The 18,352-nt window shown below is 38.8% G+C and overlaps 1 protein-coding gene across 2 annotated transcripts in view; it reads right to left on the bottom strand.

Moving 5' to 3' along the window:
* The window catches only part of lamb2l (laminin, beta 2-like), a 63,084-nt gene extending 45,293 nt beyond the window's left edge, over positions 1-17,791 (bottom strand). Inside the window, exons 1-2 of one of the 2 annotated variants that reach the window (XM_005744669.1) lie at positions 17,529-17,791; positions 5,497-5,552 (exon numbers count right to left, since the gene is read on the bottom strand). In XM_005744669.1, the coding sequence (XP_005744726.1) occupies positions 5,497-5,527 (31 nt within the window). In that variant the 5' untranslated portion in view covers positions 5,528-5,552; positions 17,529-17,791. Of the gene's footprint in view, positions 1-5,496; positions 5,553-7,284; positions 7,514-17,528 lie in introns of those variants that run through there. The other variant, XM_005744668.1, reaches the window with a different exon arrangement.
* Positions 17,792-18,352: the final 561 nt, after the last annotated feature.

Raw genomic sequence — 18,352 nt, 5'->3', positions numbered from 1 at the left:
ACTGACATATATATATATATATATATGTATATACATGTATGTATATACATGTATGTATATATGTATATATATATATAAAATATAGAAATATAGAAATTTTGATATAAAGGGTGCAGATGTTTTGTGTTAAAAAATACTGTATTCAGTGAAATAAGTGGTGCATTTCCACTTTAAAGACAGAGATATTGTTACAGTAGCGGATCTTCATATTAGATTCACAAGCCAAAACACTTGGGCATCAGACTGCTCTTCTGAAGTTTCAATGACAGAATCACAGTAGTGACAATGTTACTGGCTCTCAGCTGAAGGTCAGGTTTCCTCATTAGATCTTCAAAAAGTAAACTGCAGATCTAGCTCCCATGATTTGTTCCAGATTAAAACTGGGAAAATCCTTTTGTATGCTTAGTATGCATACTGTAGAGTAAAGCAATTGCATTTTGCAGCTGAAAAGACAACTGCGGAAATCAATTTACATTAAATATTTGCTTTCAAAACCTAAAGATTCTCTGGTTTACTCAGGCCAAAGTAACTAAGACTACAGCTCTTCCAATCTCTCTGTACACACAGACACATACACAATGTCTTGGAATCAGTTCAAGTACAAGATTAACAGAGGAAGATTTTCTGAATTCCAGTGAAACATTAACAATGCCTGGCGGTACTACAGACTATTCTACTATAATATACCAGGAAATACACAATAAGCTTTTAGCATATTGCAGAACATGTTAAAGCAAAAGGAAAGAGGTTTACATTTAAAATGCCACAACATGTACAATGGTCACATACAGAAATGTACAAAAACGTGCTGCAAGGCAAACCTGTGGACTGCTGATAAAGAGCAGACACACCCTGGACAAACATAAAACACACTTACATACATGCAGGAAGGTAAACCGTGTTTTAAGCTTAAATACATTCTTTCAGAAGCAGAAAAACCTTCAACTTTATATTTGTCGTTGGCGCAGCTAAAAATTAAGAGTTATGTTCCAGTTCACTACTCTGATAACTATTTAACAATACAGACACAGAGAGTATGACTAAGAGGTATAACTGAGTTTCACCTGACCTCACTTTAAAGGTATGATCAAATAACCTGTCCAAGGTGAGGCACCATAAAACACTGTACATGGAAACCCTCTTAACAGACATTGTAATAAATTTGGCTTTAGAGTAAAATAAAATATGAGAATCCAAATTAAAATTGAGTCACGTCACACGTCACGCCGCGCAAAGAAATAAAAATGTGCATTTAATGTACTCTGATAATTACCTACATCAGGTTTTCAAAAAAGGGCAGTTTTTTTAAAAGGGAAAATTTGGCACGACAACGACAATTTTATTGGAAATATAAAGACTGATAGAGACTATGATAAAAGCAGCATTCAAATGTGCCAAGAGATCCTCTCCCAACACTCTGTCTAGGCATGTATACCTCAGTACTGATTTGGCCTGTGTTTTAATTAATGACTGAGTTTGTGTTTTGAAGGAGACCACACATGCAAAGAATGCTACTGAATATAAGCCACTCTCAAAAGTGCTCTGAATAATGTCTTTCCTCAATCTGTGTAAGATAGGGTAGAAAATTGTATTTGCTTTGGTAATTACAAGGCAAAGTCATCATCCTATGCAGACTAATTTTTGAGATGCTTCTAGCACCTCAGACATGACAATAGCGTGGATCTTTCTCTTTGTGTGGGCTACAGACACTTTGGTTTTACCTGCCCTGACTAGCATGTAAGACTTCAGTGTGTGTATTGTTGAGGACTTTTTTTTAATACTGTATATCTATTTGCAAATGCATTTATACTCACAGTACCCACAATTACTGTGTGACTGTGGCTGATTGCATTGAAGCATCTTATTATAATGATTGTAGTGTTTAGTACCAACTTCACCAGTTATTTTGGTCTCTTGTGGACAATTCCCATCTTCATAACTGCCTTCTATTAATATAATTAGGTGACAAATAATACACCTGTGTAGTGCCTACCTTTATACTTAAAACTTACACTATCAAAAATGACAGAGTAGTTGTAAAACAGCTAACTGAGCTAACTTAGTACAGAAGCAGAACTAGTGAAGAATATGAATGATCTTCTCATAGAATCTGACAGCAGACTCATCTCTGTGCTTGTCCCGTTAGACATTCAATACTGCTGACCACAATATTCTACTACAGAGATGGATTTAAAGGAATTCAGTAGTCTGAATCATATCCATGTAATAGACTCCAATTTGTGCATGCACATTCTTACACATGCACAGAAGTTAGTCACAAAGTTCCACAGGAGTCTGTGCTGGGACCACTTCCATTTACATTACACAATGCTTCCCTTAGGCAATATTATCAGAACCCATAGGATACATGTTCTTTGCTATGCAGATGATACCCAGCTTATATCCATGAAGCCAGATGATACAAACCAATCAGTTAAACTGCAGCAATGTGTCAAATACATAAAGATCTGTATGATCTCTAATTTCCTGCTTCTAAATGAACACAAAATCAAAAGAGGGGCGATTGCACAAAAATTCTAGAATCGCATTAGCAGACATGAGCATGGGTTGACCTGGGGTTGTGAAGTACTTTTATTGCACCATGTTCATTCACTCATAAGCTGCCGTAACATGAATCAAATGGCTGAATTGTCACCTCAGCTTGCAGTCAAGTTCTATAAAGTCTTGCTAATGACCTACTCATTTTATTCAGGTGTGTTTCAGGACACCAGCCCTCGAGGACTGGAGTTTGACACCCCTGCTCTACGGGATCAGTGCTGACAGCGTCACAGTTGGGATCAGTCAAGGATCCTGTTCTGCTATGAATAAGCTGGCCATTTTAAGTGGCTGTATTTGTACGAAATGTCAAACTGGCTGCAAGTTTTATCCAACCATTTTAAATTTTCCATACTTGATCAACAGTTTGTATGGACTATATTGCGATCAGTAAAAAACAGTCTCTTGGGAAATAACAATTGAATAAGGGGGACATGTTCATAGAGAAGGGTAGATATGCTGCAGGAGAAGAATGGAGGACTCGTAGCGGCTTGGAAACAGGCTGGTGGCAGCAATTCTAAGCATCTGTACCATCTGTGTATGCATCACTTATGTCTATGCATCTAACACCAGGAATGTTTTCTGTCATGAATAACATTTTCCTCATGTTCCTGCATTCCTGCTATAAGGCTGTATTCAAGTGGATGGTGTGGGTTACATTGCCATGTGCCAGTGCTACATATAATCACATGGAGGCAAACCAGCTGCTGTTTGTGCGAGGCACATTCTTTACCTGGCTGTTTTTTGACACTAAGTATTCTTGTAAAAAGAACTACAGTAAGTTTTTTTTTCTTTGATGCAAATTTGTTGGTCCTCTCAAAAGATTACAATCAACATTCTACATTTCACCAGAATATATTAGATTCTTGGAATGGGAGGGTATCACTTAATTAAGACCGACAGGATAGTAAATGGAAAGTCAGTGAGGTGGCTGCAGCTTTAGTTCCTTTTAAATATAAATGTTTAACCAGTTTTGCTTTTCAGAGCTTCTTTCCTGGCAAGAAATAAATTTTTTCGAGAACAGCCTTCTTGTCAAGGTTCTTGCTTTGAGTAAAGTGAGTAAAGTGTACCTCCTTTTATGTCCTTTTTATTATTATTATTATTATTATTATTATTATTATTATATAGCTGCACTTGAAGAACTGCTCATTTACTTCATCTCCTTTATCTTTTTTCCCACTGGGAAAAAAGTGCTTTGTGTGTGGAGGGCATGATGAAGAATGGAGTGAATGGAGTGAATACAAAGAAGACAGTTAATGGTAAAATATATGTATGTAATAAATATATGCAAAGATATATGAAAAAACAGAGCTTGAAAGTCAGCAACAACATCAAGTTCTAAACTTGCTTCATCTCCTGGAAGCACACTCACTAACTGTTGCAGGATATTTAATGCAGAGGTCAGACATATTTACATATACCTTTATATATTTACACAATATTTACAAATATTAAAATATGAAAGGTTTTAAGTAAATTATCATCCATCCTAGATATTCAATGACTGTTAAACTGATCCTTCCATGCTTTCATTTATTCACAAATATGTATCACCAGATGAAGCAAAGTTCATGCTCACTATTATTAAAGTTTAGTTTCTGACCCTGCATGTATGAATGGTTCCTTCCTCCAGTTAATAATCAACATAGAGACTGACCCAGATACCTGAGAATAGGCGAGTTAGGAATGGCAAGCATAAAATATGTAATCAGTCTTTATTGTCATGTGTGTGAGTGGCTAAAAATATATAACAATTTCCCTTTAACTTATAAAAGTACAGCATAACTAACCAGGGGGTAAATCTTACAAGTGAAATGGTGGCTATGCTCTTCTGTGGCCCTAAAAAGTATCGCACAACCGTACTATTAGGCCTGCAAGTCCTCTGATTTAGCTCTCCTGTCAGTGGCCTATCATTCCACAAATACCATCATGGCAGATTTCAGGAATCTTTTTAAATTTAATTCTAAACAAACATCTCAAAGAATTTTCCCTCAGAGAAGGAATTCATCCTAAGTGTACACTGAAGATTATGTTGTCTATTCTGAACCTGCGGTTCTGGTGTTAAATTTACTCAGAATATGACAATAGAGGAAATATTTTAATGCCTAAGGCATCGGCTGTTACAATAAGAAGTGAGTTTACTTTATAAAGGACCTATGAGGAAGTGGCATGCAGTGACTTTACAGAAAGACTGGCAGAGACAATTGCCCCAGCCCCATTCTCCCCGTACACACAAAAACACATTTCTCCACTATTTACCAATTTAACAAGATAAACTAGATGAGATTAAAACATACCATGAACAGACAGTCAATCTTACAACAACTTATGTCTGAAAGACCTTGAGGAGAGTGAACATAAGCAGTCCTAATATGCCAGGACAGGGGCTCAGGAACAGTAATGACCGGCTAATGTCAGTTCTCACAGTCATCTTCAATTTGTTGCTGGACCACTGTTGTACCTTCCTGCTTTAAGACTGCTGGCATCAAAAACCCACAGTCACTCATCTCAATGACTACTGCCCCACAGTGTTCCTTTTATGATGACGTGCTTTGAGAGACACATTGTCTCCAGCCTCCCTCCTGCATTTGACCCACTACAGTTTGCATACCGCTCAAATCACTTTACGGCAGATGCCATCTCCTCTGTAATACAACAGAGCCAAGCACATCTGGATGATAAAAACACAAACATGCAGATGCTGTATTACAATCAAAGGGCTCGTTGTCAACTTCAGGAGCGGCCAGGGCGGTAACACCACTCCTTATCAACAGCATGATAGTGGAGATGGTAACAAGTTCCTGGGAGTAGAGGTAATAAACACTCTGTGGTCACTGCACACCGGCGCTCTTGCTAAGAGAGCTCAGTACTTATTACACAGGTCGAGGAATTTGTTCACCCCACAGAAAAAGACTAAACACATGTCTGACTTCTACTCACCCAGCATGAGGAGGCTCAGATGAACATTCATGATGGACAACAGGCTGTCTCTTTGCCTGTAACACACATAAATAATTTGTGAGAGAAAGAAATCAATAAAACATTTAGGCCACAGTAAAACACCACAATACACAGAGGCATTGTTTGTCCATAAACTAAAGTAGAGTATTAACCACTGTCAGTCAAGGCAGGTGGTAGAGTCCCTTACAGATCTTAACAATGGTCTTGGCTGGTTTGAGTAATAATTACTCAGTGCTGTGGTAACAGCTGATGTTACAACACAACCTCCAGGCTTTGCTGTGATGTAGCAGTATGGGAAAGATAGATGGTCTTGACTGAAAAGAACCAACCAGTGTCTACATTGCTCATGTTAGATAGTCTGAAATGTTACTCTGAGATGAGTAAAAGTGGTTATCAAAAAGGCAAGAGGACCAGAATAAATGAAAAGACTAAGTGTATTTAGAAAGCATGTCACATCCTTGATTTCTTTCGCCCTACATAAACCTACTTAGTTAAGAAGGAGACAGATTTTATTGCCCCACAAAGGTTTTCAATATGAAAGAATTGCCCAGAAAGCTCAACTTTGCTTGCTAATCCAGGAGATACTTTTTGTGCATGTGAAAAATATCAAAGGATACAAAAAGTTTATTGATCTCTAAAGAAAAAAAGTATCAAGTTTTCTGTATTGGTAGAGAAAATTTCTACTATGTGCGGTCTGTTTCTCATGATAAACAAAATGTAAAAAGAGACTGTCTGCAGGGTTTCTTTGTTATATGCATATCGTTTTAGAACAGTTTAGCTGCTGCCTAAATGCAAACTTTTTGCCTTTATTAAGACATCCATGCAGAGAGACATAAAGGGAGAAGACACACAATAAACAACCTGGGATAAATTTGAACCAGGGCCTCTGCAGTAGCCTTACTACTCAACTTGGTGAGCTAGATTGTAAAGAAAATAGTATACTTATTATTTATAACTGCAATAATAATTTGCTTCATGCACTACCAGAATTTTACATGTGACACTATTTACTGTCTAGACGATGGAACTGGTAGGATGCTCAAGTAAAAAATGGAAACACAAAATGCTGGATTTTTATCTATAATACAAAAAAATCTATTTGTTTTACACGTTTTGTTTAAAATCAAGAGCATATAAACTAGTTATTAATGCAGAAGGCATACAGTCATCTTTCCATCAATCACATAACTTCATGGGCTTACAACAAAGGTAAGATGGATGTGCTTCTTTTTTTTTTCAAAAACAAAAAAGTCCCAAAAACACTAGATCCCTGTTAGTGAGGGGCCACTTACTGCACAGTCTAAGAGTGGGAAGATCTGCAAAGAATCATAATGCCTGTTTGCCACTGCAGAGTTGCAAAGAGGTATTTTGTCAATCAGTAATATTATATTTAACCCATCCAAGATCTACATGGAGGCATGAAGATGACAATAAACAGTTTTGATCAAAACTACATTCTAGCAAAAGCCATTTGGTAAGAGTTAAAACAAAGAAAAAAAAACAACCTGTAGCACTAATCTTAAATTTTAACAGCTACATGATTAAAAGTTTACAGTTTAGACACAAGTGGCCCACATGAGTGGCGACAGCACGAGGTTGCCTTTTAATCTGAACTCTTTGCCACAAGCTACAGAAATACCCAAAATATATTCAGAGTTTAGCTGATATTACACAAATGAAAAACCTATCTTTAAAAAATAACAACAAAAACACAACTGTGTAATATTCATGATGAATCCAACTAACTGAGAGCAGCCTTGTACTCACACAGCCATGGGTCACCTCACTCTGCTCTGCACAGCGTGGTCAGAATTGCTCACTGAAGGCCAACCTGCTTGACAGTGCGTAGATTCCTGTATTCCAGTGCACGTGTTCAAGCCTTGGACCCCAATGTGTACATTTCCGCATGCATGCACATGTGCAGTGTGTATGTGCGCCAAAATGTGTAAAACAAACTTGAAAGTGCAACCGACGGCAGCGATGTAAAAACACAGGGAACGCCACCGGCCAATTGGAACGCAACGTGTCTGAGGGACCCCCTTCATTCCACTCGTCCCTCCCACTCCCTCTTTTTTGCTCTCCCTCCAGCCCGTCACTAGGGCACTGGGGTGAATGGGCAGCTATTCTTATTCTAATTTCACTGTCACTCTACAGGCCACTGCCTGAAAGAAGGGAATGGTCTCCAGGCTTTTGGAATGCACCACCCCTTTCTTCTGGACACTTGGAAGAGTGAATGGTGAGAGAGGAAGATGAGGGCAGAGAAAAAGAGCGAGAGGGACAGTTCAATGAGGAAGAGGAAGACGAGAGGAAGAGGAAGAGGAGGGAAAATTTAATGTCAAAAATAAGGAAAATAATGACAAAAGAAACTGAGAAGAGTGGTACCGGCAGTCTGATCAGTTTAGCTTAATACAAACTAGGCGACTCTATAACAGCATTTTAATGGAAGTTAGAAAGAAGAACGACGCAGAAGATGCATTTCCACATCTACTCTGATCAGCCCTGTCTCTGCATTAAATTATAACAAGTCCACCAAAATACTGAAGAGCAAATTTTAGAGGAACTTTTCTATGGTAGAAATCCCAAATATTCAGGTCAGGTGCTGTACAAACTAAATGACTAAATAACATAAAAGAGACCGACTAAATCTCTTCAAAGTATAAAGGAAACATCTTTGGGATTAATTTTGTTTTTTTTTCATTAATGTGACTACAAACCAAATGAAATTAACCCGTGTGTCATTTTGGACATGTGACAATAAAGGCTATACAAACTTCTTTTGGCGACCAGAGGGGTTGCCCCTGTTTGACATAAAAAAAAATCTTAGTTTATGATATGTATGCATTGGTTTCACTTTTCAAACCTGTAAGCAGCATTCACCCATCCATCCACAGATGCAGCTGTCAATCCAGCTGTCAGGGCGAAAGGACAGGTTGTCAATCTGTTGCACTGCTAATTAGCTCCTTGCTTTAGCTTGATATTTAGCAGGAAAGATAACACCGTGCCAATAATCTTCTTCTCATCAACAATTTACCAGAAAGAGGATTATTTTATTCTAAAAATAAAGTTTAATTTTAAAACAAGACCAACTACTTGTATAATCACAAAATTGCATGTGCTGAGAATTTGTTGTTCCTTTTTTATCCTAACCACTGAAAAAATAAAGGATTTGAAAATAAAACTGAGCTGAAGCATAAGCATAAGGCCAAAGAGTTCAATTCCATTCAAATCACAGAAGTGACTCTGCTGCTGTGAATAGATTAGCAAAGAGAAAGGTGCATGAAGATGCATGATAGTACGCATGTGCATTTGAAATGAGTGTGTGTGGGTCATGTGCATGCATACATCAGCGTAACTTTGTGCTGAACTATTTTGCTGGTAATACCTGAAATGAGTAAAGAAAATCAACAGCCTATTTAGGCATATATGGGGTTATATTGGTTGGGTCTGATTATTGGGAGGGGGGTCATAACCCCCTTAACCCATCTGAAAATTACGCCCCTGCATGCATGTGTGTGATTCAGGTGCGACAACTTAAAAGCTGCAGCACAGAACAAAGCAGCTTTCACAATCACAGCTCTCTGCTGATGTGACCTTTCACCTCTCCTAAAAGAGCAAGATACGTCTCAACACACAGTAAGCACGTACGTGGCAAGTGTAACTAGTAGTGACTTCAATGCGGTTTCTTAATCTGCTGTAAGAGTTCACAAATCAATTACTGAAAACTTCAACTACAATTCTACAAACATCTGAGAATTTGATCCCCTTGAAAATAAATGCAACATATAATTCAAAGACACTACTTTCACAGAACTAAAGAAAAAAGAGCAGATCAAAAATTAAAAAGAATTGCAAGTATGCCTCTAACACTCTAGCCTGCAGCTCTTTTTAACGTATATCTTGCAATCCTCTTGTAATCCAACTATGCGGGTGTCTGGGTGTTAGACAAAACTACAGTAAAATAAATCAGATTGGCAACTTAGGGGTCTATGACAGTGGTTTCAGCTGCATGTACAGACATTTTCAGACTTTCATCATTTTATTCATTTTTTAAATTTTTATATGGGTCAAAGTGTCCCAGTTTTAGGCTGTAAGTAGCAAGCTCTTATGGATGTATTTAAATATAAGAAAAACATTGTTATGAATATGCAAGCAATAGGAACTGAACCTGGAACTCTTCTTAAAGTAGACAAATAAGACAATGATCATCACACTTAGAGGTCTTTGGTTAGGTTTCACTGCAGGCAGTCAAAGACCTTGAGCAAAGACTTTGGCACAGACGAGCACACAATCTCTACAATAGGACAGATAAGACGGACCCTGCAGAAAGTTCAGTGCCACCACTATAACTCCTGCATAGCGGTCGGACAAAGCCAAGGAATCTCTACACTCAAGTCCAAACAAACCCAGGTTCCCATATCCTTGAAAACCATAACATGATAAGCCTGACTCTGTGCGTGTGTGTGTCTGTGAGTTTGTGTACACATGAAATGAAGGCCGAACTACTGAAATCACTGCTGCCAACACACTGCAGCTTGAGGCACTGTTGTTAACATGCTGTAAAACAAGGTTGGGCTGAAAATGGGATCAGATCATTTCCTGGAGGAAGTTTACTTTCCAACAGGCAGGTGACTCGATATTTATGGTACCGTAGTATAGACAACCCATAGACAACCCATTTCTGCAATGTTATAGTCGTCTAAAGCAGGACAATAAAACAAAAAAAGCAGCAGAGGGCCTTGAACATAATTTATATAATTTATTGATAAGAAAATGTCACCTTTTTTTACCCAGCTGTCTTAGCAAGAGGCAGCGTACACCCTGGACAAGTCACCAGTCACAGGGCTAACACATAGACACCCATTCGCACCTGTGGGCAATTTAACATTTCCAACTAACCTAACCTCACTAAGTGCATGTCTTTGGACCCAGAGAGAACCCACACAAACAGACGCCGGCCTGATGGTGGAATTGAACTGAGGACCTTCATGCTTTAAGGTAACAGTGCTAACCACAGTGCTAATAACCAGGGTTACTCATCAAATACTGAATTATGGTGGGTGTGTGGGATCAAATAAAGAAATTATGACCACTTATACCTAGAATTACTGACATAACTTTGACCCCGTATAAATGAATATAAAACCACCTCTGATGGAGCGTGAAGAACTAATCCGAGCAAATAAAGAGTGAAATCCAGAGCAGAACAAACAAACTTCAGGTCTCAGCAAGAGCGCTTTGGAGGTGAACATGCTTGAATTAAACATCTGCGGGAAATCTACATCCTCACTTACGTTGTAAATGGAAACTGCTCCCACCCCTACACCGCAACCCCCTACGCCATTCAAGCTGCTGTGGGATACCTGGGGCAACCCACGGTGTGATTCCATATCTTGGGAAGTACATGTGAGCCCAAGCAGAAGGTTACAGCGTGGGGTTTTATATATCGCCTTTATTTTAGAGCAACTAATGTCACACATTATGCCAGACTATTTTTAAACTTTTTCAGTGTTCTTCTTCTGTAATAATTACTTTATTTAGCTGTCTTAGTTACTGTTTTTGTTATTTGTTACACCCTGTTTATTAGTTTATTCAAATGTGTATTTTAACTTTTTTTAAATATCTGTAATCAAATTATCTAAATCATTTATAAAAACTAAAAACCATACATACTTTTGTTTGGTCAAATCTCAATTAAAATTTAAAATTAGATGAAAATTAACGATTTCTTCAAGAAATTACTTCTCTGCCATTACTTCGGTTGCTGTAGAGCGGGCTCAAATGACCTGGAATCCTGTTAAGTTCTACTTACATTAATGGTATCCATCCATCATCTTTATTATGGTGCTGGCATCTATCCCAGTTAGGGAAAACCCTAGACAGGTTCCCAGTCTGTAGCAGGGCTCAGAGAGACTGACAGGCATTCATGCTGGCATTCACACCGTCTGTCATTTTAGAATCACTGATTAATCTAACCCTCTGCATGCCTTCAGGCTGTGGGAGAAAGACAGAGTAACACCTACATAGTAATCTATTATATTGTAGGAAATGTTTTTCAGGAAGGAATTACAAGTAATCTATTTCACACCATGCCCCTCAGACTTTAAAACTTTAGGAAAGATCTCCTATTTGGGATGGGACACAACATATTTGATTATAAAAGAGTGTATGGAAGAAGCTGTTTCTGAATTCTGAAAATCTGCGATCAGAAAAGATCTACAGGAAAGAGACAGATATTTAACAATTTTTGGAACTACAACTGTAACATGCTTCATAACTATACAATATAGACAAATACACATTACATATATAGCAGCTTAACCTTTTTCCCTAAATTTGTACAAATTCACTTCCTCTAATGATACTGACTAAATGTTTAGAGCAAAGAACTGAGACAAGATTGAAACCACTCTTGAATTAGTCTAATGTACAGTGATGTTCCGTATGAAAATGAAGGATACAAGCTATAAAAAATACAAGGTTAAATAAGAGCATAACGCAACAAAACATACAAACATTTAATTAAAAATGTGAAAGTCCATTGCTGGAATACACACAATATATTAATAGAATCCTTGTCCAAAAATACACCAAATCACTTTGTGTATGTAGGAATCAAATAAGATCATGTCTTTCCATTTTGTTAATACTGGTTCAATCCCACTCATTATACATGAAAGCCTTTTTGCACTGAACTGCAAGACATGAGTCATATTGGTCATAAATTACTTTAACATCCCTTAAAGCCACAATAACTGTGTCTCCTCAGATCAAATTAAGCCTATGTTGAAGTCACTGTGAAGTTATTTGGAGCACATCTTTCAAAATGCAACACATTTTAAAAGCCTACAGGAAAAGTTTGTGATGGAAGTCGAGACTTGTTTATAATAAGGACACGATTAAATCTTACCCTTTAAGGAAATTAACTTAATATTTAGATTAATAGAATGAGCTGGGTTTTCTATTACCATATAGCTGGAGGTGAGTTAACAATTCCAGCTTTATAGATGAGCGGCCTTAAATGCCTCAGCCCTTCTCAGTCAATGTTCGCCCCTTTATTTCAGAGCATCTGGTGCTCACTGACCTCATTTAAGCCTCTATTGCTTCAGTCTCACGTTATAACATGTTATAACAATTGTAGGCACCAATTGCTCACACAGAACACCTTCAAAGTAAACAGTTCAGTTAAAGAAAAACTGCCTTCAAACGACTTTCAAAACCACTGCATAAATCATCAGATCATCACCCCGGGAGCCAAAGGAAATCTCATAATGCTGTCTGGACAGTTGGCGCGTTTTATACAGTAAAGAAAAGATCACAATCAAAGACAGTTTTATCCAGATTTTCTCTGCTGCTTGACACAAGCATGAAATAAAGCACACCCAATACCGCCTACTGCTTGGCTTACATTTGCTCCACACCACCTGTGTACACACAGACACACAATGGGAAGTGTGAACGTGCAATCCCCTTCAAAACACAACCGATACATTTTGTTTTTTCTCTCTAAACAATCGAGCAACATTCTGCATCAGATCACCTGAAATGAGCGTTATCATTCAAAGTCTTTGGTGTTATACCATATAAAGCAAAATAAACTCAAAGGGACATGCCTGTCTGACAAGCCTGACAAAAACTCACGCAAGGGCATGACCAAACAGTAGCGAGTGAGGAGCTCCTGCAGCGCGTTGCAGACACATGCGAACGAACGTAGTCGTGTTTGGACTAGAAAAACCGAGGATTAGTTGGCGCAAGGTGGAGATGAACAGGGCAGCTGTGAGGTTGTGGCTCAGCATTAACACCTTTGTAGTAGTGCCTATAGAGATAACCGAGAGAGTGCTGCAGTTCACTAGACAACAGTGTTACCTGTGAACTATTAGAAGTGCAGTGTCACATATTAATGTACCTCCGACTTCTGTCTGCCTTGGCTAGCTAACACAATGCATGGAATTCCAACAACAAAGGCTAGCCATGCAGATAATGCAAAATTACCAGATCTGTATCACTTATTGTAATAATTTTTCTCCCACAGCTTCTTGTGTGGCTCATTGGCATCTACATTTTTTGCACATAAAAGTGCAAAAAAAGGTTTTTATTATATTACAATATTTGAAATTCCTATTGCTCTGTTGGACTGACTAAGAGCACAGAAGCCCTATTTATAGGTTTGTATTAAGGAACAAAAGCAAACAAAAGTAATCTAACGTGACACTTTATTAGATACTCCTTACTAGTATGAGTTGGACAACCTTTTGTTTTCGGAACTGCCCCTTTGTCTTCGTGGCGCAGGTGCTGGAAAATCCTTGATGTATTTGCAAATACTGAGATGACAGCGTCTGCAGATTTGTGGGCTGGCGGTCATGATTTGCCACATCCCAAAGGTTCTCTGTTAGATTGAGGCCTGGTGACTACAGTGAACCCATTGTGATGTTCAAGAACCCAGTTTAAGATGATTTGAAACAGCCATCAGAAGAACGGTACAAATTGGTCATAAAAACATTGCTGACTCACTTGGTGAAGTTTTGTTTCTTCACCTTGCAAATCTACTGGATTTATACCATTTTTACACCACTTTTTTTTTTCAACTGAACAAACCAAAGGTCTTTGCTATTTCTTTGATGGATAGTCATTCATTTTTAGACTTTTAGTGATTTTTTTTCTTTGCATTATCCTCCCATTACTTTTCATATTCATATACAAGTTCCTCTTTGAAATGATGACCCAGTTCTCTGTTAAATGAACCATGTGTGAGTTCTTTTATGAAAGAACGAGGGCTGTTGTCATGCTCCTCAGCCTTTGATCCAATGTTTTATGTTTTTGGTGTTTCAAGTTCTGTATAGATATTTAGTATTAAATATCTTCAGTTTGAGTCTTATTTACTTTCACCTCTTTATATTCCCTCAGTGTTTCACGCCTTTTCATTCTGTGTCATTTCCTGTGTTTAGTTCTATCTGTACTCTTCTGTCAGTTATTGCTCCTCAAGTCCTTTTTATTTTGATTCTTGTCATCCATCCATCCATCGTCATCCGCTTTGTCCGGGGTCGGGTCGCGGGGGCAGCAGCCTAAGCAAAGAGGCCCAGACCTCCCTCTCCCCAGCCACCTCCTCCAGCTTGTCCGGGGGAATACCAAGGCGTTCCCAGGCCAGCCGAGAGATATAATCTCTCCAGCGTGTCCTGGGTCTGCCCCCGGGCCTCCTCCCGGTGGGACAACACCTCACCCAGGAGGCGCCCAGGGGGCATCCTTGTCAGATGCCCGAACCACCTCAGCTGGCTCCTTTCGATGTGGAGCAGCAGCTGCTCTACTCTGAGCCCCTCCCGGATGGCCGAACTTCTCACCCTATCTCTAAGGGAGAGGCCAGCCACCCTTCGGAGGAAGCTCATTTCTGCCGCTTGTATCCGCGATCTTGATTCTTGTCATTAGACTGCAAATAACAAGTTCAGTTGCACAACAGCCATATTAGTATATAAGAAACAGCATAGACACCACATTGTCACCAGTGCTACAATGTAACAACTAAGTGAGGCTGACTGAGGCAGGGTTTTTGCCATGCTGGATTCTGTCATGGGTATCCCAGCTGTTCCTGCAACCTTGCATGTCCAGAACAGTAACACCTCTGATCTGATTATTCTTGGTGGCAATAAAACTAGACAGAAGTACTGAGATGAGTTTCTTCAGTCTGCACTTGTGCCTTTTCTGTGGCAACACCCCTACCTGCAAATGTTTCATTACCACACTCCCAAAGTAGCATCAGCCTTTCTGGAAGAAGTCTATCCAGTGTCTTTGCCAATATTTAGTCTAAATATATCTCCTACTGAACACTACTTTAGACATGCTGGGTTGATGTGTCCATCAGAGGCAGCCATAACCAATGATGACTGCACAGCTGGAGGCTGCAATCATCCTGGAATCAACCAGGTCATCAACCAGTGAGTGTATGCCAAAGTGTTGGTCTACAAAATCCCTTAAAAATACAAACTTCATATTCTATTTTTAACTAGTACACCATCAGCCAAAGCAGATAGCAAATATATGTTTCTCTTACATGTCTTGGTTTACCACTATAGCTCCGAGTAGCTCATGGATCCTTTTAAGCCTTAGTTAGAGTTGTAAATAGAAGTAGGGTGACAGGCCAGGTACTAACCTGATTAAAACTACACTAAGCCTATAAGAGCCATGGGACCCTGTGCCTCCAAACACAGCCAATACCAGGATAAGCTGATGAAAAGAAATTAATGCTAAAAAGCATTTTTTGAATTACAAGGAACAATATGTCAAGGGCAGTAATTTAAATGCTTTTTTCTTGATATGAACAGATAAAAAAGAAGTCTTTATATAATTACTCTGTGCGGCCTTACAATAAATAACAAACCCATCAAAATACAGAGACAAGAAGATTAACAATAAACATGGTAACAGAATCAGGTACTAACAGACAGATGAGACAGAGGAGGGACAGCCAAGGAAAAACTGGGGAGATTAAAATAACAACAAACCAGAGCTCAATTAATCTCTTTGCTTCTTTATGATACAATATTACTATGAGACTACTGTAAACAATGGAATCACTCACTTTAAGAAACTGTGCCATGGGACAGTTTTCTTTTTAATTATTTTTCACTTCCTTAAGCACTATTATGAAGGGCCAATACCAACAAATATATTTGTCAAGCTCCTGAAATGTAACTGTCAAACACCGTCTTTTCTTCTTTATATGACCTCTGTAGCTGTAACAAATGTTTGACCACATTATTTTAGATGCTGAATATGAGCTCTGCTCCGCATTAATCTTAGCTGCTGGTTAATCTGGCAGGAATGTGTGCAAGAGTGTCAGAAATCTGCCTCCCAGCCATAAGAAAACTTGTGGTGTCAGTGAGAAAGCATGTCCACACATCCATCACTTTACAGGACACACAAGCTCATATTCATCAAAGTCATAATAGAAATATATACATTCCCCTATGGCGATCAAATATTCTCAAAATATGCTTTCCAATTTAATGATAAAAAAATGATATGAACACATTTTTTTCTGTGCTATGACTAGTCAAGGTGTGCTTGTTCAGGTTTTTCCCAGGTATGCTGCCATATCCATATCTAGGACTTGGCACCGATTTTACACAGGATGTCTTTCATGGAGCAAACATTTATCTGGGCTTGGAAGCAGCACTAGAACAGCACTAGCTTGTGGCCTCCTAAGGTCACCTGACATGACAACTAATACCTTGCTGTGTGTGTGTGTGTGTGTGTGTGTGTGTGTGTGTGTGTGTGTGTGTGTGTGTGTGTGTGTGTGTGTGTGAGAGATTGAATGAATGACACTTGAAAGTACTTTAAGCACTTGACTGCGAAGAAAGACACTATAGAAGTACCAGTTATAAGTGAATCAAACTTTGGATGCACACTCTTCTATGCACGTTTAAATCAGATATAATAGAGCAAAGAGAAACTATTTTTCCTACGAAAAAATGTCAAACAACCTCCAGTGTCTAGATACATATTATCATATTATCTAAGTGAATGTTAACAGGGATTTTGCTGCACTTGCTTTAGCGTCACCAATAAAAACCCATATAAAAATCCAGCCTCAAACATGAAACACAAAACGCAGTTGGATCATTTTTAGGGGTTATACCTACAGTAGCAGTTGTAGTAGTCAACAGTTTCTGGCTACATGTATCTACAAGGTGCAGAAAAGTTCATTCATTTATAGATTATTTTAATTCCTTTGATTTTATTCTCACTACGTAATCATTAACGCAAGCTAAGCGCTAACAAAGATTAATTAGCCTTAGCATAAAAGCAGTCTTCAATGTCACATTTTAGCCCCTACATGGGTTTTACTACTGCAGCACCTGGGCTACAGTAATAAGACAAGGTTTATATAAACTTGCTCTTCAGCAAACAGAGGAGCATAAGCTCACTGTAACAGTATGACATTGGTGGTTGTTAGTTATTGGATTTCACTGAGGAGTTTCCTTACAGAAAAGTTTTGAAAGACAAAAATTAACACAGCTCACCTGCCCCGAAGCTTTCTGCTGGCTCTGTTCGCTCCTTCACACACACACACTCACACACACACACATACAGAGCTAAACTAAATTTCTTTCGTTTTCTTTCACTCAGACTCACACAGACACACACACACTCTCTCTCTCTAACAGAGCTCGTCCCGCAGCGGCTCGATGCACTGCCTGTGTGAGTTCGGTCCTCGGTCCTGACGAGGTACGGCGGCGCGCTCAGCCCCGCCAGGGGGAGGTGTCAGGCAGTCCCAGGTAAGAAGGAGCAGGTAGAGTTCGTTCACAGATCCCGACCACGCCCGCAGAGACCAAGGCCACAGGCAAAGTTCTATACTTTAACTCTCAGTGTTGAAAAGTGTTGAACTTCCTGCAGTGAGAGGTCAAACTTGCTCAAGAGAAAGCAAGCAAAAAAAAAAAGTTGGAGTGAAAATGTTTACTGTTTATTTACTTATGGATTCCACGTGGATTTCAGATTTAAACTCCAGCATTTTTTTGGAGGGAAGTGGTTTGCTTTAACACATACTCTAGTGCACAACTCTTGGTGTCACTTATTTATGTGGAATATGGAGCTCTTTCCAGCTCTCACCCTTTCATACTGTAGACTATTTATGTTTGTCTTTTTTCACTTTCCTCAAAGAGCAAATCCATTTATGTTTCATATAAGTGGGACTTTTCATACAAGCTTGACTAAAATGTCAATGTTCATTTAAATAGCCTTGTTGGAAAAAATATGCTTTTGGTACAGCCTTTTTCAAGTGTGTGTTCCAATATGTTTCTGAGGCCTCACCAGACAGTGAGCATATATTTGATCAATATACAAAAAT

This window comes from Pundamilia nyererei, unplaced genomic scaffold, assembly GCF_000239375.1.
Source record: "Pundamilia nyererei isolate P.nyererei 1_Seehausen unplaced genomic scaffold, PunNye1.0 scaffold00147, whole genome shotgun sequence".
Classification (NCBI taxonomy): Eukaryota; Metazoa; Chordata; class Actinopteri; order Cichliformes; family Cichlidae; genus Pundamilia; species Pundamilia nyererei.
This window is presented reverse-complemented; position numbering and strand designations above follow the sequence as displayed.